Consider the following 24,471-nt stretch of genomic DNA (forward strand, 5'->3'; position numbering starts at 1 on the left):
GACACTGTTGGTCATAAGGCCGTTTAACCTTAACGAGATTCATCGCTTGATCTTATCTTTCGGCACAAAATCATTTCCATAGCTAATTTTTTTAGAGTTCCTTCATGCTTGTTTCAATCCCCGCCAACGATGAATCCCCCCTTTTGAAAAAGCACCTTTAAACTCGAAGCCACGTGACCTTGCAGACGACCTCTAATTCGGTGCTCGTATCGTCCGTTACTAGTCCTATTTTGTGATAACACCTAACACACCGTTGACACGTTCGTGGTCGTCGCCGTGCGAGGTGTTAAGCCGAACCATTTCCACAATCTCCGTCATCGAATTCCCATCGACTTGCTACGAGAAAAGTAGTAAAGGATCTACGAAGCATCTGAGATTATGATACGAACCACGAGCAGTCTACGTAATGAATTGGCACGCGCTGTTCTACGAAGTTCCGTGCGGACGAACATCGTAAGATCCGTCGTCATACGATGTCTTCACAGAAAACATCTTCAAAGGTATTCTCTTCAATGTCACCATCATATTTTATCGTTCTTTAAATTGCTCTGACCTTCCTTGAGTTATGTATCAGTCGTTGTTCGACTTTAAGGTTACATTTTGCAACCACGTCTGACCATCGTCTCATTCTACTTAGGCACACTATCTCGTGGATACCATTTCCCGCTTTTCCACTTGATATCTGATAATAACGCTGCCACTCCCTCGATTGAATCCTGCTTCATTTCATTGCAAAGAATCATACTATTCTGATTAAAGTTAACATAATAATCAAGTGTTCACTCAAGGCCATCTTTTACTGTGTGCACGAGCAATGTTCACTCTATTTGATTCATACCCTACTCATACAAATGAGTAAGAGTTCTTGAATGAGCTCCAATTTCCTATTGGTACTGTACCTATTATAATATTATACTGTATCATACATTTGTGTTTGTGTTAATTAAATAAGATAATTTTTAGCAACTACTACTCCAAAAGAAACCACACATATTTATACAAACATTATAATAAAATAGTCTTTTGTGTATATTCAGGGTTCAGGTTCACAATAATGTACGACTCACGGTTGCACCATGGAAGCAGCAGTTCAGGTTTTATGCTGATTACCCCGATCATGTCAAAGTACAGCTGCCTGCACTGTCTCCTACCATGGAGACAGGTACCATCATTAGTTGGCAAAAAAAAGAAGGTGAGAGAAGCAATTAATTTGCATTAGATCAATAATCCTTTATAATATGTTGTACTTTATTTTAGGCGACAAGTTGAATGAAGGTGACTTGCTAGCAGAAATTGAAACTGATAAGGCAACAATGGGTTTTGAAACTCCTGAGGAAGGATACCTGGCAAAAATTATTGTGGCCGCAGGAACAAAAAATGTTCCAATTGGCAAACTCGTGTGTATAATTGTTTCTGACGAAAGCAGTGTAGCTGCTTTCAAAGACTTCAAAGACGACTCTCCGGCTGCTCCACCCCCAGCAGCTGCTGCTGCAGCTCCAGCAGCACCCTCTCCTGTACCGTCCGCTCCACCTCCAACTCCTGCAGCACCACCATCACCAGCAGCTGCTAAACTACCTGCAGCTTCTGGAGAGAGGATATATGCTAGTCCATTGGCCAAGAGGCTTGCTGCTGAGAAAGGTCTTAGTTTACAGGTGATCACCGAAGTTTCTTGGTTCATATACATTTCTCCTACATTTACTGGCAATATGTTAACTACATGTCCACTTTGCAGGGTCTGAAAGGATCTGGATTATATGGTTCTATTACATCCAAAGATTTAGCGGGTGCTGGACCAGCAGTTGCTGGCGTGCAACCTGGAATGGCGATAGGTGCTCCAGGAGGAATGGATGTGCCCATTTCTAATATCCGAGCAGTAATCGCAAAACGTCTCCTAGAAAGTAAACAGTCTATCCCACATTATTATTTATCGATAGATGTAAAAATGGACGCAGCTTTAGCAATGCGAGAACAATTTAACAAAATGATGGAGAAGGATAAAGTAAAGGTCAGTGTAAATGACATCATCATCAAAGCGATGGCGATGGCCAGCAAAAAGGTACCTGAGGGCAACAGTGCCTGGATGGGTGATATTATTAGACAGTAAGTTTTCCTGTATTATCGCATATATATATTCCTGTATTATCATATATATAACATCCGCGCTAATATAATGCTTCTCGTAGATATAATAACGTTGATGTAAGTGTGGCGGTCAGTACAGAAAACGGCTTGATTACGCCAATAGTCTTCGGCGCAGATACGAAAGGTATAGTTCAAATTAGTAAGGATGTGAAAGCGTTGGCTGCTAAGGCAAGAGAAGGGAAACTGCAACCACAAGAATTCCAGGGTGGAACCATAACGGTGTCTAATTTGGGAATGTTCGGTATTAAGAACTTTTCCGCTATTATAAATCCGCCTCAATCCATAATCCTTGCTGTGGGCACTACTGAAGCAAGATTAATACCTGCCAAGAATGATCAAGGGTAAGCATTCCTGACAAAGTTGGTTTTTAAAATTTCTTTCAATTATTTTTTCTGTAATCGTTTCAATTGTAGATTCACAACTGCCCAATACATGTCCGTCACTGCCAGCTGCGACCACCGTACCGTGGATGGTGCGGTCGGTGCCCAATGGTTAGCTGCTTTTAAGAGCTTCATGGAAAACCCAACAAACATGCTATTGTAGTAAGTCCGACCGTTAAAGTGTTCAATGGCGCGTAGTTTGAGTAAGCGCAAAATACATGAAAAAGAAAAAACACAAAAACATTCTTCTGTTCAGGTACGAAAGGTGATGATGAATGTCCTGTATATTTGTGTATAGTACGGTATTGAATCGTGTTACTTTACGCATTTGCAAATTATCAATTTTTGATAGGATCCAAGCTTTATGCGGACACAGTATCTTTCCTTTCCGGTCGACGCGTCTTCCAAACTCTGGACCAACGTGTCACGAACATCACGACGAATATTATTTCTTTACACGATGTAGAAATTTACATATGTGGTTTTTCACAGTATGTTATGTAAGTGACTGACGATTAAATAGTCAGCGCAAATGTGAAAACTGTATATCGACCGTTTTTAAATCTTTTGCGATCCTTTTGAGAAGATGTTTAACTGAAAATTTACTAGAAAAACCACAAAAATCTCCCTCCCCTGCGATAGTAGTGGCCACCTGTAAATATGTGTATTTATGAGATGTAATTATGGCCCTCCTATTTAAGCACAGAATTAATTTTTTAGTTAGGGGAAAAACCACTGCGAGAAGAATAACAAAATGTGTCAAAATGTTTATAGTAAATAAATACATATATACTATAATTGCGTATATCAAATTTAATAAATTGTAACTTACAAATTTAATATAGTGACGGGTCCGACTACTGCACACTTTTCCTTCTCCCTAAGCCCTCTCCATAGCTTCATTATTCTTGCTCACGCGTTTTCTCTCTTTTTTTTTACTACGAGGGCAGCACTGCCGTGCCAGTAAATCGCCAACCAATTAGAGCAAAGAAATTTCTATATTGAACCTCACTGAATGGCTCGTGCTGCAACATGATGGTGTGCAGAAGTAGGACGACATATTCGAAGCGTCATCTGAGGAAACTAGTGTATACAATCATTGTAAATAAAATAACGTGTAAAGTAGTACAGAATGCCGATTTTAGATAAACGTAAAGGGGATGATATTTTGGCATTAGTTCCTGCTTCGAAAAGGACTAAAAATGAGGTGGTTTTCAGCAGCAGAGAAAAAGCAGTCGTACAAAATGTAAGCTTAACCTTAATTCACTGTTTCTTCGATAACTTCGCTTGTCGACTTGAGGTTATCGGGAAATTATAAATTGTTAAGTTTTACTAAACTCGTTGTTAATTCTCACGAGTTTTCAATTCTATACCCTTATTTTCATGAAATTTTGAAGATATACATATGTAAATAATTATAAAATGTGTGTGTAGTGTCGCCGGCCGTTGAGCGATACTTTGTGCGAGACTCTACCATGGTGTCGCCGGATGGCATAGTGTTAACAATGCATTTTGCATTTTACAGGGCCCACCTAGAACATCTTCGTTATTTGCACCAATTATGCTTCTGGAAGGACATCAGGGAGATATTTTTTCTCTCGAATTTCATCCAGAAGGACAATACCTTGCTTCAACTGGATTTGATCGACAAATTTGTATGTTACAAATTCTGAGTATGGAATTGATCATTTTGTAAATCGATAGTGAATATTAAACAATAATTTTACAGTTATTTGGAATGTTTACGGAGAATGTGAGAACATCTCTGTGATGACTGGACACAGTGGTGCAATTATGGAACTACATTTTAGTCCTGATGGCAGTCATTTGTATACTGCTAGCACAGACATGACACTAGGTCTATGGGATATAGTTGCTGGAACTAGAGTCAAGAAACTAAAAGGTCATACATCTTTTGTTAATTCTGTCTCTGGTGCAAGGAGAGGTCTTACTCAACTTTGTTCCGGTAGTGACGACAGTACAATACGTGTGTGGGATCCTAGAAAAAGGGGACAATGTTATACATTAAACAACACGTACCAGGTATTTTTAAAAAATTGACACTTCAGAGTAATGAATCATTTCAACTAATTTATTATTTTTATTTCACAAATTACGTAGGTCACAGCTGTGACTTTTAATGATACAGCAGAGCAAGTAATAAGTGGTGGAATAGATAATGACATAAAAGTGTGGGATCTGAGAAAGAATGCTGTCCTTTATAAACTCAAAGGACATTCTGATACCATTACTGGACTTAATTTAAGTCCAGATGGTTCATACATACTTTCTAATGCTATGGATAACACATTAAGAATATGGGATGTGAGACCATTTGCTCCTTATGAACGATGTGTTAAAATTCTTTCTGGACATCAACATAACTTTGAAAAGGTTTTTATTTTAGCTTACTCTTACATTATTATTTGAATCATTGTCGCCAACAATTTTATTTGAATAAATGTGTGATAGAATCTTCTGAGGTGTGCATGGTCGCCAGATGGCAGCAAAGTATCAGCTGGATCATCAGACAGGTTTCATTATGTTTGGGACACTACAAGTCGTAGGATACTGTACAAATTGCCTGGCCATAATGGGTCTGTTAATGACATTGATTTCCATCCAAAGGAACCAATTGGTAATTTATATTAAACTGTAAATATTTTTAAGCCTATCTACAAGTAATAATCCTAAAATATATTTTCCCACAGTTTGTTCCGGATCTAGTGACAAACAAATATATCTAGGTGAAATCGAGGTTACTTAATGTTCATCTCTACTTGCAATGAATTTTATATTTTTAGGACCATGTACATAATAAATAAAATAGTTTAAGAATTTCTGTTGTATTCCGTAAAACCCTTACTCGATAAAATACTTTCATTAATATTCAAGCAATAAATGATATAAATATGTCCGTTAGGACATATGATAACGAATTTTATCATTTTATTTTAAGTTTCGTATTAAAATTGTATAGAGAATAATCTTGTTTACAGCTTATAGTACAGTGATAAAATCTTTTTGTTGGTACTCACGTACGCGCGCTCGCTTATCGATCTCATTGCTATCGCTGATTCACTTCACAACAATCCAACTTCACATCGCATAGTTCATTGTTTTTTATTCACACCTCTATCCGTTTATCAGTTCACTCGTCTTCCAAATTTTTTAATTTATTCCATCTAGGTTTAAGGTATGTGAACATTTGTTAATCTTATTTTTCTGTTCATTAAATAGAATATTGTGAATTATATCGCAAAAACTTTGATCTTGATACAACCTTGTATTGACATTACGTAGATCGAGTGATTTAGAAATAGTTTAAGGTAAGACGAATTTTTGACCCTCTTGTTAGGATATTTTAACTGCTAAGTATTTAAAAGGTTCTAACAATTTATGGCATGCCGTGGTTCAATTTTCTATTATTTGGAAGTTGCATCTTCTTATGCAATGTAACCTTAAGTGCCATGATTGGTAATACAAATCGTACTTTTCACTTTTTAATTGTAAGTTGTCTAATGAAGTCCTTTTTCCAGTGTATATAATTTACCTTGTAAAAATGTCTACACCGTGGGCGAAAATCCAACCAGTGGAAGGACCAGTAAGTCTTCTGGAAATAACTTCCGAGCAGCTTGCAGATAGTATACAGGAAAAGTAAGGCACCAAGTATGGTCACTATGTTAATTTCCCACAAATGGAAATAAAAATTATTGCATTTCCATTAACAGAGAAATAAAGAAGTATCAGATAGAATCAATAGAAAATGACAACATAGAAGATTGCCAACTATTTGAAGCTCATGATACAGACAGTGATGAAGTGATTGCACACATGTTACAAGATCAATTCAACAAAGAATATGACCTTATGATTAAACGCACAGAAGACAAATTTAATCGAGATGCTAAAGGCAAGATAAAACTTTTTTATTGTACAAAATATTTTAACTAAATGCAATCATCTATGGAGATTTTTTTGTTGCAGTTAACATTTCTTATACAAACTATCGGACATCTGTGTCAGATGACAGGGATGAAGAAAGTAATGTAGATATAGAGGATGCAACAAGAGATTTCGATCGATTTGTGGTAATTTTTAAAGTAAAGAATTCATTTATGGGTGGAAATAGATGATTAAATAATGGTTATTTAATTTCCGTAGAGCATAGAGAAAGAGTATGCCTCAATTCCGCGTTGTGGATATAAAAAAATGGGCGAGGGTTCTCAAATTGTTACGAAACATGACATGCTGATGACCTCGAGAATAAACGCTTGCAGAGTGTTGCAGTTCCCTCCTGGCATTCACACAGGTGACACAGGAGGATTCGATGTCAAATTAAATAATAAAGTGTTCAACAGTTTAAGGGCACATAGTCATGCTCAATGTTCCAGACAAAAAGCGAAAGCACGACCACATACAAAGTAGAACAATAAATATCTAATCCGTGTAAATATGTTTTTGGTGATATAATTTTATTCAATAATGTATACACAGATTTTTATGACATTGTTCCTTGATTGTAAATGACTGTGAGTAAGACTCACTACTTTCTCCTTCTGTGCAAGAACCGAATTACTTAAATCGGGAGAAAAATTTCAATCGCTGCGTTATTAAACTAATTGTTTTTGACATTTAACACTTTGTGAAGTATTGTCAAGTTGAGAGGATAATTGTATTGCAATAAAAAGCTAAAAGAATGAACAGTTATGATATTTTACAAACAATTTATTTTCAAATGTATTATATTTATTTTCAGACTCGTTCAATTTACTTTTTTAATTTAAAACTGAAAACTCTCTTCAGGGGTCCGTACAGCGCCAATTAGTAAATGGCAAAATACTGAAACTGTTGGCCAAACTCAACTGTTGGTAATTTCGTTTATCAGTTGCAACATTTTTCCGTAATGCTAATTGGCGCTGTATGAATCCTGAATGGAGCTTCGAAATTTCACCACATTCGACGCCACTGTTTCACTAGCCGCTTCGTACAAGTCGAACATCGCACCAAATACGGATGCGCGAAAAGAGTGAGACACAATCACAGTAAAGTGAAACAAACTGTACTAGTATGGTGTGACTCATTTCGCATGAGTTGTGCTGTCTTGCTTATTCGCTATTACCTCTCTTTGTCATTGAATACGAAAGCAGCACTGTACACCTATGAATCGTCAGCAAATCAGAGTACTAATTAGCGGTGACAAACCGCTAAACAGAAATTTTCTTCACTTCTAGATGTGGTCGCATAAGGCGCTAGTCAAAACTACTCTATCACTACCACCAAATACCAGTATCCTTTGTGACGCTTTGGGAAACAGTTCCAGACAGACCTCCTAGTAACCTGATCGTTTGTGGTACATACATATTTCCACTCAAGGCCAGTGTGTCTATTGGTGGGTTATTGTGACCAATGGTGTCAGGGATTCTACTAGAAATCTGTTTCAAGTGGCGAAGAGGAGATCTCACAAATGAGAATGGACTGTTCCAATGAATTAAAAATGAAAATCATCTAATCCCATTTATCATGGATAATTCTCTCACTCGTACTTTTCTGGAAGAAAGTCGTAGAACGGTCAAGATTCTGAGAACCCAATTTATGTTATTATCCTGAGAACGTCAATTATTTATGGAAATTTGCCACACAAGCGACAAAAATCATCTGTAACTTTCTTATGAACCACTTATTTGATTAAAATGAAAAGAAATTATCTGATCCTACAAACGAGAATATGTCTGTAAAGTTTGCAATTGATAAAACAATAGATTTAGAACACAATTGCGAGATACATGAACACAAATCTCCTCTACGCACATATCATTTAAATAAACAAAGGAAACAACATAATCCCAATTTGGCTCCATGGTAGTAGGCCCACAAGGTCCGCTTCGCGACTTATAAAATATAACACTAGATTTTTGTGTAGTCATTCTCATGACATCACGTCAAAATTTCCACGTAATCTATTTACCAATTTGCTTTATCTTGATGACAATGCTTTTTTTTACCGAGTCGTCGGAGATCTTAGATAAGTCGCGTGTCTGCTTAGATAAGGAAATCCAATTTCCATCATTCCTACGAAAGATGCCGCATGAATCGCGAAACTTGCGGTAAACAAGGGGTAATGATACGGAAAAGCTTGAGGAGCCGCAAGGATTCACACCGTGAGGAGTTGAAGATGTATACATGTATCGAATCTATCTGAGCCGTTGTTCTTGATCACGTGTCGATTTAAGGTTAACCAATGACACATACGAGCAGCGACCAGTCGTGCGCCAGTCGAGTAACGGTCTTCTACTTAACTGGATGTTGCCTGTCATCCAGTTCCAGCGAATTGAGCAATCGGAAAGTAATGGGACATTTACGTGTTGGAAATTAGACGGGACCGTATTATCGTTATCGTCGTCGTCGTCGTTGATCGTAAGTTAGATGAAACACGTCGCGCCGATATTTCCTCGTGCCTCGTGTACACGCTATCATTCGTTCAATCGATCATTCAATACTATACTAACTGTACCAACAAAGGAATATGAATTGATCGAACATCGTACGCGATGTCGCGAACACTAACTGTCATTGTCAATTACGAAAACGCGTCGTACAATCGATCGGAACGTGTTACACCGACGCAACGAAATACCTCGCGTTTTCCTATTACATAAATACTGTTTTCATTGTATGACACATTTTTCTGTGAAATCCGGTGGCATCCACTCAAGGGATTTTTCCTGTTGCGACTTTTGCAATAATAATCGCAAACTCGAGCGAATCGAACTCCACCATCGCACATTTGAATTGTTGTCTATGTAAGATGTTATTGTCATCTATCTCAAAATTCCCGCAATTATGAACCAGACAAGTGAGATAACCGATAGTCGGCATGTTTTTATCTTTAGTTGTAGCATTTCTTCTCGTAAATACAATTTTAAAACGCCTATAATATACGCGTTTAGTACCAGTAGTTCGCAACTATTTTAGACTAATCCCACAAAGTAGACTTCTCTGATTATACGTTCCATTTCAGCATTTTAAGCCTAGATGAACGATCTTCTCTGATTATCAGTAGAATAATACGTGCTTCACAAATGCGTTATTTTACACCGATATAATATCTAACTGTGCAGAACCACTTTTGATCGGTAATATTGACGATTAGTAGTAATAGCAACATGCTGGATAGCTTACACATAAATTGTCAATTTTTCATCATTATCGCTTGATAAATCTTCAGTCCATAGTGCAAATTTATAATTTCCTATAAACAAGATCTAAATTATATATTTTCATTCATGTTATTGAGGATTGAAGTGCTTGAACGTTTCCCGGGTCACATCTGTAGAGCCTGATCTGATTTTTTCATTATTATTTCCGAAATTCCAAAGATTGTTTCATTATCAGCTATAATGATACAAAGAGATATGAATCTTGTATTATCTTTATACAATCTGTACAGTATACATATGTCGTAATATAAAGAAGTAAGAATATGTATGTATTATGCTTACCGTGACCGGGACAGGTAGGCCGCGTTGTCCTACCGGAAAAAACCGATGGGATGCATGGGTATTTCCCAATATACAAAATTGTTGCACAATTTCCAAAATCAACATGTACCTATCTCTAGCTTAATATTATCGATTTCTAGTGATAAAGTAATTAAAATGTGAATAGAAAAGGTTAAGGAAACAAGGTCTATTCAACTTATTTCTCGTTTCCTTAAAAATGTCGTTTTATATCGTTGATGGTGAAACGATCTCTTTTTGTCTCGAATGATGACTAGTATGTGTACATGCATAGAGTAAAATGTTAATGTGTCAGGGTGTATTTTGTAAGAACGAACTTCACTTTGTTTAATTTAATGCTTGTTTCAGCGCTTAGGTTTGGTTAAAGTTTATCGTTGCTCTTTGCATGATCTTCTGTTGAATAATATGAGGACAGATCCGCTTTATTGCAATGTTCATCATATTCTTTCGCGAAATGTTTTCAGCGTAGTTAAAAATACACCGTTACGTCGGGGAAAGACTTTTGTTGGGTCCGTTTCGTTTAGACGAATGATTTGATTTATACGAGAGATTATGCAACGCTTGCGCTTCCAAATGATGTAATATTCATGACAACAAACAAAGCATTGACTGTACGACACGATGTATTTCATTATGCCTTCATTTGTACCGTTTCTGTGTCACTGACATTTATGATTAACTACTAGGATCATTTCTATGTATCATTTATGAGTGTCATATACATTGTTTTTAGGTAACAAAGTAAAGTTCACATTTTGTATGTCTGTCATTGTTGTCTAATATCTATTGCCAGGAAAAACCAAGTTAAAAATGAATGGTTACAGTGGTTTATCAGGCCACTGTGGTTTCCAGAACATATTCTTTATTTGCCAAAGTACTTTATCACTGTGTACATTATTTATCACAGTAAGTGAAATCTCTTTAAGAGTGGAGTATGTTTTATTTACTCTATGAATTATGGTTTATAAAACAAAGATAAGTAAATTTTATTATCACTTATTACAAAATTCTAAAGACCTTATCACTTAATACATAAGTATGCGTTCAAATGTTATATTTACCTGATTTTTTGTCATACTGTTGTAATTGATTTTTGATATATTTTAACTATTATACAGATCTGTAACTTATTAGATATTAATAAATATGAAGTTTACAAGAACTGTACGCTGTGATGTTTGTCACCTCATCTTTTTATAAAAGCAATTCCTTGATTTATCGATGTTTTTGAATCATTGTATGATTCAGTTGGGTTTATCAGTTTATGTCCTTTCTGACTATCATTTGATATGATTCATGCTGTTTACACTATATTGCAATAGACATATTATAAAATTCTTGCAGGATAGACAAACAAATAAATGAAACAATCATGGATGGGAAATTGAAAACGGAAAAGAAGAAGAATCCACGTCAAGGAGCAAATCCATTAAGTGTTCTGACATTCTCGTAAGTTTTACAAAGAAAATTATGACTTAACTTTTATTTCTTCCTCACTACTAATAAAAACATGGAATCAAGGTAGTAAATGAGTACTGATCTAAAAAAATCTTCATATCACGAATAAATAAACCTTGGGTGAAAAAAAGGTGGAGTATCTAAAATACTGTTTATAGAAACTCAATTGTTATCTTTAATCAATTAACGTTGATAGCAAAAGCTTACAAACAAGATGTTAAGCTTGATTTAATATATAATGTAGCACAGTCTTTGATTACAAGATAATCAAAAATAACATCAAATTACTCAATCAAAATTGTGTAATAACAGAACTTATCTTATTTCTATTTTTAACAGGTGGATTTTAGGTACCTTCTGGGATGGATACCGTAAAGAGTTAGAAGTAGAGGATTTATTCAAACCTCTAAAAGAACATAAAAGCAGTGTTTTAGGTGAACAAATTTCAAAAGCATGGGAAGTAGAGGTCAAAGCATACGAGAAACGGATACAGCTTAGTGAATCGAAAAACGCCGCTAGTAAAAAATACGATGTTAAAAACAAAGTGAAGCCGCCTAGTTTGACTAAAGTTCTTGTCAAATGTTTTGGCTTCAAATTACTAGTCTATGGACTAATTCTAGCCGTTTTGGAAATTTTACTCAGGTAAGTAAAATAGCGGGAATGCAATTTAATGTTTAAATACACAACCTAGTATAAGGATCCTTTTATTATTTCACGAGATTCTAAAAATATATCTCTTACATGTTCAGATTATCCCAGCCCATGTTTCTCGGCCTTCTGATTCGTTACCATAATCAATCAAAAGGTAGACGCTATGTCCCCGTGCATAGTGTGCTACTGCCTAGAACATTCAACTCGTCCGAATTACAAATTAATGAAAATGAAGATGCGACAAGATCGTTAAGTCCCTAAACCTCCCTATATCCTGTATCCAATAATTTTTTTATGCATCCGATTTCTTAGAAATACGATTGTTGTTGAAGTTTTACATTTTGCGATTCTACTAAGCTTCGAGATTATATGCATATAAGTAGTTGGTAGTCCTACCGTTACATAGTGTTACTTAATCTTCAGACGGCGGAAACCTTTTGCGACTTCATAAGCAGGGTTGCCTAAGTATCCACGTCGTGTTCTTTAAACTAACAAAGATCACAACTGACCTTGTCACCGCCGTCCGAGGTTTAGGCAGTCATTTGTGAATTTAGTTTGGATTTTTGGGCATGCTAGTTGAACATGTACACTCGTTAATGGGCTTACTAATTTTTCTTTATCGTGTATAGGGTATTGCAGCCGCTATTCCTTGGCAGACTGTTGAAATATTACAACGAAGGTAGTGATGTAACGAAAAACGAAGCATATTTATACGCCACTGGCGTGATACTGTGTTCAGCGTTCTTGATATTTGTCATTCATCCATACATGATGACCATTCTTCATATGGGTATGAAGATGCGTGTGGCTTGTTGCACACTTATATACAGGAAAGCGTTGAGGCTTTCAAGAACAGCGCTAGGTGAAACGACAGTCGGGCAAGCGGTAAATTTGTTGTCCAACGATGTGAACAGATTCGATGTAGCGATTATATTTTTGCATTATTTATGGATCGGTCCACTCGAGACTATTATCATTCTGTACTTTATGTACAGAGAAGTTGAAATATCTGCTATCATCGGGGTCGCAGTGCTACTGATGTTCGCACCTTTGCAAGGTAAACATCGTAATCTATGTTATCGATAGCTGTTGATTCGTCTAATAATGGATTTATACAATAGGTTATTTGGGCAAAAAGTCTTCAATCCTAAGATTAAAAACTGCTATAAGGACAGACGAGAGGGTTCGATTGACAAATGAAATTATCAGCGGTATCCAAGCGATCAAAATGTACACCTGGGAGAAGCCTTTCAGCGCTCTAGTCGAGAAAGCAAGAAAGTAATTACACAATTTAGTATTTCAGAAATAATATATTGCTTTTATTCACTTTCCGTAATTATTACAGGAGAGAGATCAATGTGATTCGACTCACGTCGCTGATCAGGGGTATCACTATGTCTTTCATCATATTCAGTACTAGATTGTCACTTTTTATCACTATACTCGCTTACGTTTTATACGGTGAAAACATAACTGCCGAGAAAGTGTTCATGTTGACTGCTTACTACAATATTTTGCGTCAGACGATGACAGTCTTTTTCCCTCAAGGTAAGTATCACTACTATGTCTTGATAATCAATAGACGAGGAGCCTTATGGATTCCTTTGGAAATTTATTGGATGGTATAATTGTGACTAATACGACTAAAAAGAACGTTTATCCGTGCAGGTATAACGCAAATAGCGGAGGCAATGGTCTCCATAAAGCGTCTAGAAAAGTTCATGATGTACGACGAGGTCGAAGCTCACGGTAAAAAGAAGGAAAAGAAAGTAAATTCGAATACAGAAAATAATAAAAGTGACATGAACGGTATAACAAAAGACTGGAACGATGCAACAAATAAAACAGACAAGAGTAACTTGAATAATGGGGAGTCCTGCGTGATGCTGAAAAACGTCAACGCTAAGTGGATACTCGATGACGAGGAAAACACGTTGAAGAACATTAACATCGAGTTGAAGCGGGGTGAGCTACTTGCCATCGTCGGACAAGTCGGTGCCGGCAAAACTAGTTTGTTGAATGTGATACTGAAGGAGCTACCTGTGAACGATGGCAGTGCTCAAGTGTGTATTCTTATCGGTGCAGGAATGTTTACCATTTAGTTCTAACATTGTTTCCGTTGGTTTACAGATAAATGGCAAGATAGCGTACGCCAGTCAAGAACCGTGGCTGTTCGCCGGTTCTGTCAGACAAAACATACTATTTGGCAAAAAGATGGATACGTTCCGATACGATCGCGTAGTCAAGGTTTGTCAGTTGAAGAGGGATTTCAGCCTGCTGCCATATGGCGATAAAACTATTGTCGGCGAAAGAGGTATCAGTTTGTCGGGCGGACAGCGTGCTAGGTAATTACTACAATCACCGAAGCGGCACATGTGAAACAATCATGACTCACACATCAATTTTGTTAATATAGGATTAACCTTGCTAGAGCAGTGTACGCGGAGGCTGATCTGTACTTATTGGATGATCCGTTAAGCGCTGTCGATGCTCACGTGGGCAAGCACATGTTTGAGGAGTGTATTGACAGATTCTTGAGGGGAACTACAAGGATACTCGTCACTCATCAATTGCAATACTTGACGAACGTCGATAGGATAATCGTCTTGAAGGATGGCCAAATTCATGCAGAAGGGTCGGTTTCATTTATTTATTGACTGTCCAAGATTATTTAGAGTTACTCAACATCGTCCAGAATGTATTTTTATTTCATTTTTAATAGTTCTTACGATGAGCTGAATAGAATGGGAATAGACTTTGGAAGATTGGCAGAAAATCAAGCTGCCGAAGAAGAAGAAAGAAAACTGTCAGCTCCTCCTAGTAGAAGCAACTCAAGGAATGCTAGTATCACATCTTTAAGTTCGTACATGAGTAGCGGAACTGAGAAACTGGATCCAGTTGAGGTAATTTTTTAAATTGTATTGATAATGTTGTTGAATTCCATGGACAGTTAAGAGATTTTATGAAACTTGCGCAGGTGGAAGAATCACGTTCGAAAGGCAGAATATCTGGTGAGGTCTACTCAGGATATCTGAAAGCAGGTGGAAACTGGTGTCTTATATCTGTTGTGTTTCTTCTGTGCGTATTGGCGCAGTTAGCTGCGAGTGGCGGTGATTATTTCATCTCACAGTGGGTCAACCTGGAAGAGAAATACGTAAGTTCTTTAACACCCAGAAAAAGGACGTTGATTATGGAAACGTAATTCTTGTGAATTGTATTTTCAGGTAAAAAAATTTCCAAATGGCACGGTTGAGGAGATAACGGAATGGGAAGGTCCTCTCAGTCGCGAAATTTGCGTATACACGTACAGTGTTCTGACCATCTTAACAATAGTTATTACATTGGTCCGTTCATTCACATTCTTCACAACATGTATGAAGGCATCCATCAGGCTACACGATCGAATGTTTCGCAGCATCAGTCGTGCAACTATGCGTTTTTTCAACACGAATACTTCTGGTCGTGTCTTGAATCGATTCTCAAAGGACATGGGTGCCATAGACGAACTGTTACCCTCTGCGATGATCGATTGCATACAGATTGGTCTATCTCTCATTGGTATCATAGTAGTGGTAGCTATGGCCAATCCTTGGCTGTTGATACCCACAGTGATCATAGGAATTATATTTTTCTACCTTCGAGTCTTCTATCTGGCAACTAGTCGAAGCGTGAAACGTCTTGAAGGAGTCAGTGAGTATTTAAGATGATCCAAAGAAAGATGTACGTATTATCTACTAACGCCCGCTACTCGTCTTTAGCTCGATCACCGGTCTTCGGACACCTGAATGCAACTCTTCAAGGATTGCCAACAATCCGCGCGTTCGAGGCGGGTGAAATCTTGACGAAGGAATTCGACAATCATCAAGACTTGCACTCGTCCGCCTGGTACATATTCATTGCGACCTCGAGAGCTTTTGGCTTTTGGTTGGATCTTTTCTGCGTCTTCTACATCGTGCTGGTTACGTACAGTTTCCTGCTCTTGGAAGATAGCCTTGGTGAAACACTTGGTGGTAACGTGGGCTTGGCTATCACGCAGAGTATTGGGTTGACTGGCATGTTCCAGTGGGGTATGCGACAGAGCACTGAACTCGAGAATCAGATGACATCCGTTGAGCGGGTGTTGGAATACAGGTAAGTTTTTGAACGATGTATTTACTCCGAATTTCTACTGTAATTTCGATGAATATAAACCGTATGTTACAATTATTTTTCAGCAATGTGGACAGCGAGCCACCACTGGAAAGTACCCCTAATAAGAAACCAAAAGATTCTTGGCCAGAGGAGGGCAAAATTGAGTTTAAGGACCTCTTTCTGAGATACGACCCTGCGGAAGATCCAGTGCTGAAGAGCTTGAACTTCGTTGTCTATCCTCAAGAGAAAATAGGTATTGTCGGTCGAACAGGCGCTGGAAAATCGTCCCTGATCTCAGCGTTGTTCAGACTGTCATATCTTGAGGGCGTGATTGAGATAGATGGAGTGAAAAGCAATGAGATTGGCCTTCATGATCTTCGTCGCAAGATCAGTATTATTCCTCAGGAACCGTTCCTATTCTCCGGCACATTACGAAGGAACCTAGACCCCTTTAGCAGCTACAACGACGACGTTCTCTGGAAGGCGTTAGAGGAGGTCGAGCTGAAGGAGATGGGACTGGACGCGCATGTTAATGAGGGCGGATCTAACCTCAGTGTGGGACAACGCCAACTCGTGTGTCTTGCTCGAGCTATCGTTAAGAACAACCCTATTCTAGTTCTTGATGAGGCTACGGCGAATGTTGATCCTCGTACCGATGAGCTCATTCAAGTGACGATCCGCGAAAAGTTCGCCCAATGCACGGTGTTAACAATCGCTCACAGGCTTAACACTGTCATGGATAGTGATCGCATCTTAGTGATGGATGCTGGTAATGCAGTGGTGAGTTTCCAAAAATGTTAATCCTTCTCGAATAATATAGCGACAATTCCTGTACTCATTTTTGGAGAATTCAATTTCGTATATATTCTACAAATCATCACGTGTGGTATCTTTGCAGGAATTTGATGCTCCATACATACTACTACAAAAGACTACTGGGTTCTTGCAAAGTATGGTAAACGAGACTGGTCCATCGATGGCGGAAGCTTTGAAGGAAGTAGCTCGTGTAAGCTACCAGAATCGCACATCCACCGCTCTTTGATTCCCGAACAAGGAATTAATATGAAGTTCCCAAATTAGATGCTACATTCAGTTCCGTTACTTATAGGCTGTAGTTTCTAATTTTTAACGAATAGTCTTTTTCTACGAATATACCTGGAGATTGTAAGGATATATACATCACACCGTCGACCATAACTTCGCCATTTTCGGGTTCGCTCAGCCGTCGAGCTGTTCCTGGATACAGTATTATCTTGTAGACTTTTTGTAACTGGTTCATTGTATTTTTACTCGGAAACTACCGTAGCCTTCGAGAATCGTCCTGAGAGTTCCTAGACTCGAATGCACTGTGTATACTATTTTTGTATATTAGTCACAAGCGTACTAATGCAGATTCATGGATTCGGAAACACGTACACACACACAGCACAACTAAGCGGGACTTATGTGATTCGTAAAGGAACGTTTTATACATGATCAAATTGTCCACCTGTTTAGCGATACACGATTTGTACACAATAGTACAAACGTTGTACGTAAGTCGAAGGGATAGGAGATTTTATTTCCTAAGATAGAATTACTTTGACCGATGCAAGCTGTGTCGAAACAGTTTTTATTAAAACACCGATGTATCAGCCTTATGTACATAATCGTCGAAGAATACGGAACTTTTCGGCCCAAATGCGTTTCCCTATTTGAATCGCACGAATGGTCACGCGATTCAGCGGGTTCAGCGTGTTTTCTGAACCCGCCCGGGGAACACCCGGCCAGTTTTTGTACTGCGTCGAAACGGTGCAGAATTTTTCATTTTTCTTTTGTATGCGAAAGCTTCGAGAGAGTCTAGGAGCGCCTTCTGATTTCCGCGTACTTGTGTATTCGATCACGTCGCGGTGCGATACTTCTTTTGTTCGTCGTACAAACGTATATTGTACTGTTGGATGAGAAACGATTGCCTTACGTACAAGTGCCTATTGTAATTGAATTTGTTACAGAATGAAAAATATAGATGAGGAGCATTTTTTATGCGTCTGAAACGATCGGGAGACTTCCTGTTAATTCACGCGGCTTACGAAGCGCGGTGTACAACGATTTATCCGTAAACGAGAGTTTCGACAGTTTTAAAAAGAGTAATAAGTGTAAGTAAAGAAAAGCAACAGAGTCCGACGGTTTCTGTAAATATAAATATTCTCGTTTATTATCGATTTTGCACGAACAACAATGTTTTTTTTCGTCTTGCTACGAAGAGAAACAGACCTTTGCGACTTTTTGCGTTTTTTTTCATATACATTCTCGCCTTCTCGTGGTGCGACCAATCGCAGAACAGCAACGAGGTGACGGTCGATAAGGGAGCAGATAATGAGCTCCTGTTGCCGGACGGTACAAGGAGGAGAATATTTGTATACGAGGGGACGGGAGGGGAATAAAAACCATGAGAAATAAAGAGAGAAAAGAAACGTGGATTATTTTTTGTGAACGCGTTCAATCGTCTCGTGTGATAATGTGCCTGTGCTCTATCGCTAAACGAACAAACGGGTTCAACTTCTACATCTATACTCTGCTTACTCGACTCGCAAAGATCTCGCTCGCATGAATGACGACGCGTCTGGCCGCTTCAAAATGGCGAGCGTGTCCTCGCAAGACAAGTACACTAGTGTATCGTAATACTGACAGTAAAGAGATTACCATATGATATTAAAGTTAAGCTCGCCCCGTGGTTCTGTCGGTGCGACATCTAAAGTACACTTACACGCGACCAACGGCTAGCATAATGCGCGGCGTACGTGGGAACGTGGCTTAATGATAACGCATCTTAATCTGTTCGCACACTCGGGACGTATCGCGCACATATGTATATATTATATACACTGTATATATTTATTATACGTGTCTAATGGTGTGAAATCGTTGAACGAGTCTCGCAGATTAAAACGGGTCATCTTGCATATAATTACACGTAATAATCACCTTAATTATACTAAAACGACGGGATTATCGCTTACGTCACGTATCTCGCATGGATATACAATTTTTCTAAGTCTTTCGTAAGTCGTGTCGGCGCAACTGATAATCCCTTCTATATAAAAACAAACGCAGGTGTGTGTTATGTATTGTTCGCATTCGATCTAAGATTACAGTAATTATGCAACCACGATAATTTATCGATGAGATGCTCACTGATTTTCGCGCGTGTCATGCGATCTTTTTGTTACGGATATTCAAACATTTGTAATTCCCGCGCGATCACTCGAAAATTAAATAGAACAGAAATTTAAATAAATAGTAACGCGACCGTGATCTCAAATCGAAAATCTCTTATTAAGAAATTTAAAATGTCCGCATAAATATTCACGGCTTTGTTATCGTGCATAAAAAAAATATAAAAGAAAAACGATGAACTTTGCACTTACGTAGCACGATGTTGCCAGAAGAAGTTATATATCTTTTGCAGTATTTTACTGTAATCTCAATTCGGTTCGGCAATATATGTACATATATGTATACGAATATGTATTGTATATCTATATATCTTCTCCTTATCCCCCTTTTACGTGTATATACAAAAACAGTATAAAATATCTACGTATTCGGTGAAGACTTGTGGACACGTGCGGCAAAGCACATAGAGATGCGCGCACAACCGGAAACGCGGATTCATAGGGCGCTTGCGCGAACACATTTCGAATAACCGGTGAACCTTAAACGGTTATAAATAAAATACACGACTAACTAAATAAATAAAGGAGCACCGATATGTATCCAATATTTACAAACAGACAATTAAAAGCCCACGCAATCGGCGATTTCGCGACGCGAGCAACGTGACACACTTTCTTCTCGTATTGTTTTTTGTTTTATTCTTTGCCTTGTCGCGATTTAAGCCAGTTCTGCCCGCCATGTTGGCCCCGGTCGATAAAGGTTTTGAAATTCATAAAATGACGCGCGATGCTGCGGGCAGCTCTACCTTAAAGTCTCATCTCGCAAGACGGAAGACAGCCTTCGTTCATCCGTTTCCTCCTTCCTCAAATTTTATAAATCTCTCTCGATCAATTGAGATAAAGATTGTGCGTAACAGGAAATACGGTTAAACGCGGGAAAACGGTCGGCACCGTAGGAAACTGTTACCGATGCAGGCTGGTTTTAAAATTCAAATCCGTCTCGTGGTGTACCATTACCGACAGAGAGACCACTTTGAAATTCGCTGTTACCGACCGTTGCATGTAATTCTATGTATCCTCGCCTTTGAATATCGAGGAGCGTCGGATTCGGGTAAACGTTTTACATAAAAAGCGATTTAAAATCTTACATCATTAAAACCGTAGAGAAATTAGTTTTCAAAGTTGTTCAGAACATGAATTCTTCTGAATTTCTTTCGAACGATTTCTTCGGTGTTTAGATCGGAAAAAAGGTTCCGTCTCTGAAAGGCGGGCGAGCGAAACGAAACAGAACGATACTGTTTGGGATATTTCGAAATCGGATTCAAAGAACACCATTCTTCGAACCGACCGATATACGGTTATGGTTTGTTCGTGTCGAATTCGGCACGCTCGAGATCGGAACCGCTGGAATGCTGGTTTGCGAAAAGGATAATCGCCGTTCTCGATCCCGAGTGCCGCCGATAGATGTTCTTCGGTCGCCGCTCGTTTCGCGCCAAAATTTCACAGCAGCTTATCGGCCGTAAAACGAACGTAACGGCACGAACCAGAGTCACGAAATGTAATTCGGAAATGGAACGTTTCCATCGAGAGAGAGAACGGACCCAGTTACACGGCGGTCGTTACCTCTTCCGGTAACGTTTTTCGAGTTCGCAGTCGAAGCGACTTTAACAATTCAGCCTCGAAGTAGTTGCGAACGTTGGCGTAGCACCGGCGTGCACTCCATCGATTCGGAACGTTTCCTTGGAGAACTTCGAGCATCGACAAAGTTCCGAAGGCAGTCGCCATGACTCCGTTCGCGATTCGTAGACCCGGATCCGCGCGATCTGTTCTCGAACATCGAACGCCGCGGAAAGATGGCGGATCTCTCGAAGCAACTTGACTGAGGAAACGAAGAAACGGAGGAATCGATTTTAGTCGATGTCCCACCGATTTCTTCCGCGAACGACTCCTTTTTTAAACAAGTACTTCGAGGCTCTCGCGCGACCGCGCCTTTTGCTGTCCGCATTTCCCGTTCGCCTGTACAATCATGGCGCCCAACTGGCATCCGGCCTCTTTAGTGATAGGTCGGACCGGCGGCATTGCCAGTCGAATCTGGTACCAGAACTTCCGGTTGTCCGCGCTGCTATTGGTGCCGCCTCCTTCGTCCCAAGTCAAGATCTTCAAACGATCCAACGACAGCTCGCCGGCGTCGTTGCATCCCGTGGTCGATCGTTTCGCGATCGTCGTCACGTTGGGCAGCTCTTTCGTTGCCACTACTATCGTTCGCGTAGTCAGTGACGACACCTGCTTCAGAACACCACCCACGCTCGTCTCGTTCCACACGTTGCTCAAAGAAGCCGGACTCAGGATTATGATCACCCTGCGGCTGGATGCTGCGTGCGGTCCGATCTCCAGGCCCCCTGAAACCACAGGATTGCGTTTTAGAAAGGAATCGTGGCTGATCACTCAAGAAAACGTACATTATTCATTAACGTAAACGTTCTTTCTCCTCGAAGCAAATTTTTCCGAATGCTTTCTCGATCACAATCGAAAAACCTCTAATAATCGTAACTGCCAAGAAAATATTACGGCAATGGCTCCAGAATAAATTGATTAAGCTGCTCTCGCATGGTTGACGACGAGACAGAATGTGAAGGGAATCGGTAGAAAAGATGTGGGTACTGTTAACGAAGCCACAGATGTCAGAAATCGCAGAATCCCGGCGAAGGATTCAGCCGGGCCCAAGTTCCTCGATTGCTGGATGATTGCCGCGCGAGAAACGCGGGCGCCTCGCGTTCATCAGCCAGTTAGGTCAAAAGATGTCTGCTCAGACGGCAAGCCAAAGGCAGAAGGGAGAGGATCGCAACAGTTCCTCCGTTTCGGAGGCGCATTATCAGAAGTTAACGGAGCGAAAACGCGGAGTCGGCGGGTGCAGCCTTGTACACACCTAATTCGAAACCGCGGCTGTCTACCGGAGACAAACGAGACGCTCGCCGTCGCGTCCGAGGGAGCGGCCAACTTTCTAATTCAATTTGCCAAGTTCTCCCGCTGTGATTCCGTGATCCTGAAGGATCCCCGCCATCTTTCGGTTATCTCGCCGCGTGTATATGCATTTTCGTTGGAGCGCGTCGCTTCTAGCGCCGCGCCTAGGGAGACCCGATTTTCGGAGAGTTCGCCGGTGGCGGACTTTTATTTTCCAACGGGATCGCGCCCCGCGACACGGCAGTACACGGAAACCGGGCGGAACATCCCCGGGGATAGCTGTGCCCGGACACACGCCTTCCGGTATCCAGGGACGCAGAAATCCTGATGCAAACGCGGCTTGCCGCGGCGCACATATTTTATCCCGGTGCTCGCTAACGACGTTAAAGCGGTCCCGCGAATCGCGCCATTGCCGCCGCACATTCGTCTTGGCAATTTTGCAAACACCATTTTTCAGACGCGCTTTTGAACGTTTCGCCGGCCGCACACTTGTTGAGAAACCGGCGGGGCCGTCTTTCTTCGCGGCGGAGATTCGAGCGAATTTCAGCTCCCGACGGCTGAAGGAGTTCGGGAGAACGAACGAGGGGGCGTGGCTTGGTGGCCAACGAATTCATCGGAGCCAAGACGGGTGTACCGCGAATTACATTTGCCAGGATTGAAGCGACTTCGTCCGGTTAATACGAACACGAGAGATTCCAAGCAGCTCGACCGTCGTCAAGGGTCCAGTTGTCACGCCTTTTAATTTGCATGTAATAACTCCGCCGACATAGGCGAGCAACTGCCGAACAGGGGTGTAAATTTCCGATTATCGAGTGCGCGCCGCGTCGGGCCGGGTCGGGTCGGGCCCGGCCGGGTTTCCCTGGGCGTGAAAAAAAGGGGCGAAAGAAAAGAAAGAAACCGGTAGGGCGCGCAACGAAATTTATGTATAGGTTGCGCTTTGCATCGTCGGATTGGGGCCGGGCGGCGTGCAGCAATTTGCATTAATAAAATCGCGGTCGACGGGCGTGCGCGGGCGCCCGAAACTCGCTGCTCGCTCACCTACACGGCCCAATTCTGTCCCGCCAATTAGAAGAAAATTAGTGTCTGAATATTTTTCGTCGAGCGGCCGTTATCACGCTGCGCACCTAGCCGTTGATATTCATGAGATGCGACGCGCCCGCGAAACTAGACCGCCGCTCCACTCGCGTCGACCATTCGATGGACCCGCCTTCCCACGCGACCCCTTTGCTCTGTTTTCCGCGGAAGATTCTATCAGCCGCCCCTGTCAAACACGGCTTTGTGATTTACGCTTGTCGGCCGTACCCGCGAATCGCTCGTTCGCTCCGATTCCGCGATAACTACGTGCACCTTCGATCTTTGACTCGCGTTTCACTTTATTCCAACGATCATCGGTTTATCATGCGATCAGTGGTCTTTTCTGGCTTCTTGACTTTTTCGCATCTCCCTAAAGAATGTTCCTAACGAAACGTTGACAGAACTTTCAACCGATGGATATCCTGATCGTGCAATGAATTCATAGGAGAATAACGTTTTCCGACTGTTTTTTCTGCTTTTTATTAACCGGTATATTTCATACGACACTTATTTCAACACTTAATAGCAGACTGTGGATCTTCGTGCGAAATAAAAATAGTCTCTCTTTCTGAAATCATTTTAATAAGTTGAAACTAACACGCAACGTTCTTCACGTTTAACGGAAGGGTCGAATCTGTTCTGTCTTTCCTAGTTTCCGGCCATTTCCTGCCATTTCAGGGGAATCAAATAAACATGAACGTATGGATTTAAAGTGTTGTAACTACAATAAAACTTTATTAAATGAATTATATTTCTCATAATATTTCATAACAGTATTTATTAAAGCGTTTAGTATATTTTAAGCGTGTAATATGCTGTAAAACATTCATCTATATGCAGTGGAACCTTACAAAAATTACAAACATCTAGTTTCTAAAAACTCTTTGCTGCTTGCCATTTTTACCGTTATAAAATTATTTAGGAATACATCCTAAAATGATAACTACGCCGTAGGAACAAGAAGCAGATAGTGCTATAACTAATAGCACCAAGGAAATA

The 24,471-nt window shown here is 40.1% G+C and overlaps 5 protein-coding genes and 1 long non-coding RNA gene across 10 annotated transcripts in view; 4 read left to right on the plus strand and 2 right to left on the minus strand.

Moving 5' to 3' along the window:
• The first annotated feature begins 365 nt into the window (after positions 1 to 365).
• On the plus strand, positions 366 to 3,068 carry Muc (dihydrolipoamide S-acetyltransferase muc). 4 transcript variants are annotated; one of them, XR_013494861.1, is made up of 7 exons: positions 366 to 500; positions 1,038 to 1,192; positions 1,258 to 1,652; positions 1,733 to 2,100; positions 2,184 to 2,483; positions 2,556 to 2,778; positions 2,875 to 3,068. XR_013494861.1 is itself a non-coding variant. In XM_078191201.1 (7 exons), coding segments are annotated over exons 1-7 (1,470 nt in total). In that variant the 5' UTR covers positions 366 to 378; the 3' UTR covers positions 2,780 to 3,068. The 4 variants fall into 4 exon arrangements, 3 of the variants coding, with proteins under 3 accessions (XP_078047327.1, XP_078047328.1, XP_078047326.1); XM_078191201.1 differs by having other exon boundaries at positions 2,556 to 2,684; positions 2,779 to 3,068; XM_078191202.1 differs by having other exon boundaries at positions 2,556 to 2,684.
• A 485-nt stretch (positions 3,069 to 3,553) lies between these two features.
• Positions 3,554 to 5,360, plus strand: LOC144475270 (U5 small nuclear ribonucleoprotein 40 kDa protein). Its single transcript, XM_078190991.1, has 6 exons — positions 3,554 to 3,768; positions 4,048 to 4,177; positions 4,252 to 4,565; positions 4,644 to 4,916; positions 4,995 to 5,160; positions 5,234 to 5,360. The coding sequence occupies exons 1-6, from the start codon at positions 3,655 to 3,657 to the stop codon at positions 5,287 to 5,289; spliced, it is 1,053 nt and encodes a 350-aa protein (XP_078047117.1). The 5' UTR covers positions 3,554 to 3,654; the 3' UTR covers positions 5,290 to 5,360.
• LOC144475272 (uncharacterized) lies at positions 5,085 to 7,697 on the minus strand. The gene is made up of 3 exons (XR_013494842.1): positions 7,645 to 7,697; positions 5,561 to 6,200; positions 5,085 to 5,245 (listed from the first exon to the last, which is right to left on the minus strand). It is a non-coding gene; the product is annotated as an uncharacterized LOC144475272 (long non-coding RNA).
• LOC144475271 (serine/threonine-protein kinase RIO3) lies at positions 5,603 to 7,232 on the plus strand. 2 transcript variants are annotated; one of them, XM_078190992.1, is made up of 5 exons: positions 5,603 to 5,718; positions 6,062 to 6,179; positions 6,254 to 6,435; positions 6,510 to 6,613; positions 6,687 to 7,232. In XM_078190992.1, the coding sequence occupies exons 2-5, from the start codon at positions 6,085 to 6,087 to the stop codon at positions 6,948 to 6,950; spliced, it is 645 nt and encodes a 214-aa protein (XP_078047118.1). In that variant the 5' UTR covers positions 5,603 to 5,718; positions 6,062 to 6,084; the 3' UTR covers positions 6,951 to 7,232. The 2 variants fall into 2 exon arrangements, with proteins under 2 accessions (XP_078047118.1, XP_078047119.1); XM_078190993.1 differs by having other exon boundaries at positions 5,716 to 5,851.
• Positions 7,698 to 7,866: 169 nt separating the features above from the next.
• On the plus strand, positions 7,867 to 18,319 carry LOC144475268 (putative multidrug resistance-associated protein lethal(2)03659). The gene is made up of 16 exons (XM_078190989.1): positions 7,867 to 8,683; positions 8,756 to 8,939; positions 11,387 to 11,491; positions 11,840 to 12,142; positions 12,781 to 13,208; positions 13,273 to 13,429; positions 13,497 to 13,699; positions 13,820 to 14,214; positions 14,282 to 14,496; positions 14,568 to 14,786; positions 14,874 to 15,054; positions 15,129 to 15,305; positions 15,376 to 15,841; positions 15,910 to 16,282; positions 16,366 to 17,062; positions 17,181 to 18,319. The coding sequence occupies exons 3-16, from the start codon at positions 11,415 to 11,417 to the stop codon at positions 17,322 to 17,324; spliced, it is 4,035 nt and encodes a 1,344-aa protein (XP_078047115.1). The 5' UTR covers positions 7,867 to 8,683; positions 8,756 to 8,939; positions 11,387 to 11,414; the 3' UTR covers positions 17,325 to 18,319.
• LOC144475269 (single Ig IL-1-related receptor) overlaps positions 17,419 to 24,471 on the minus strand; it is a 162,061-nt gene continuing 155,008 nt past the window's right edge. Inside the window, exon 7 of the mRNA XM_078190990.1 lies at positions 17,419 to 21,836. Coding sequence (XP_078047116.1) covers positions 21,391 to 21,836 — 446 coding nt within the window. The 3' untranslated portion in view covers positions 17,419 to 21,390. The remainder of the gene's footprint in view (positions 21,837 to 24,471) is intronic.

The sequence above is a fragment of the Augochlora pura genome, chromosome 9 (genome assembly GCF_028453695.1).
Source record: "Augochlora pura isolate Apur16 chromosome 9, APUR_v2.2.1, whole genome shotgun sequence".
Taxonomy (NCBI): Eukaryota; Metazoa; Arthropoda; class Insecta; order Hymenoptera; family Halictidae; genus Augochlora; species Augochlora pura.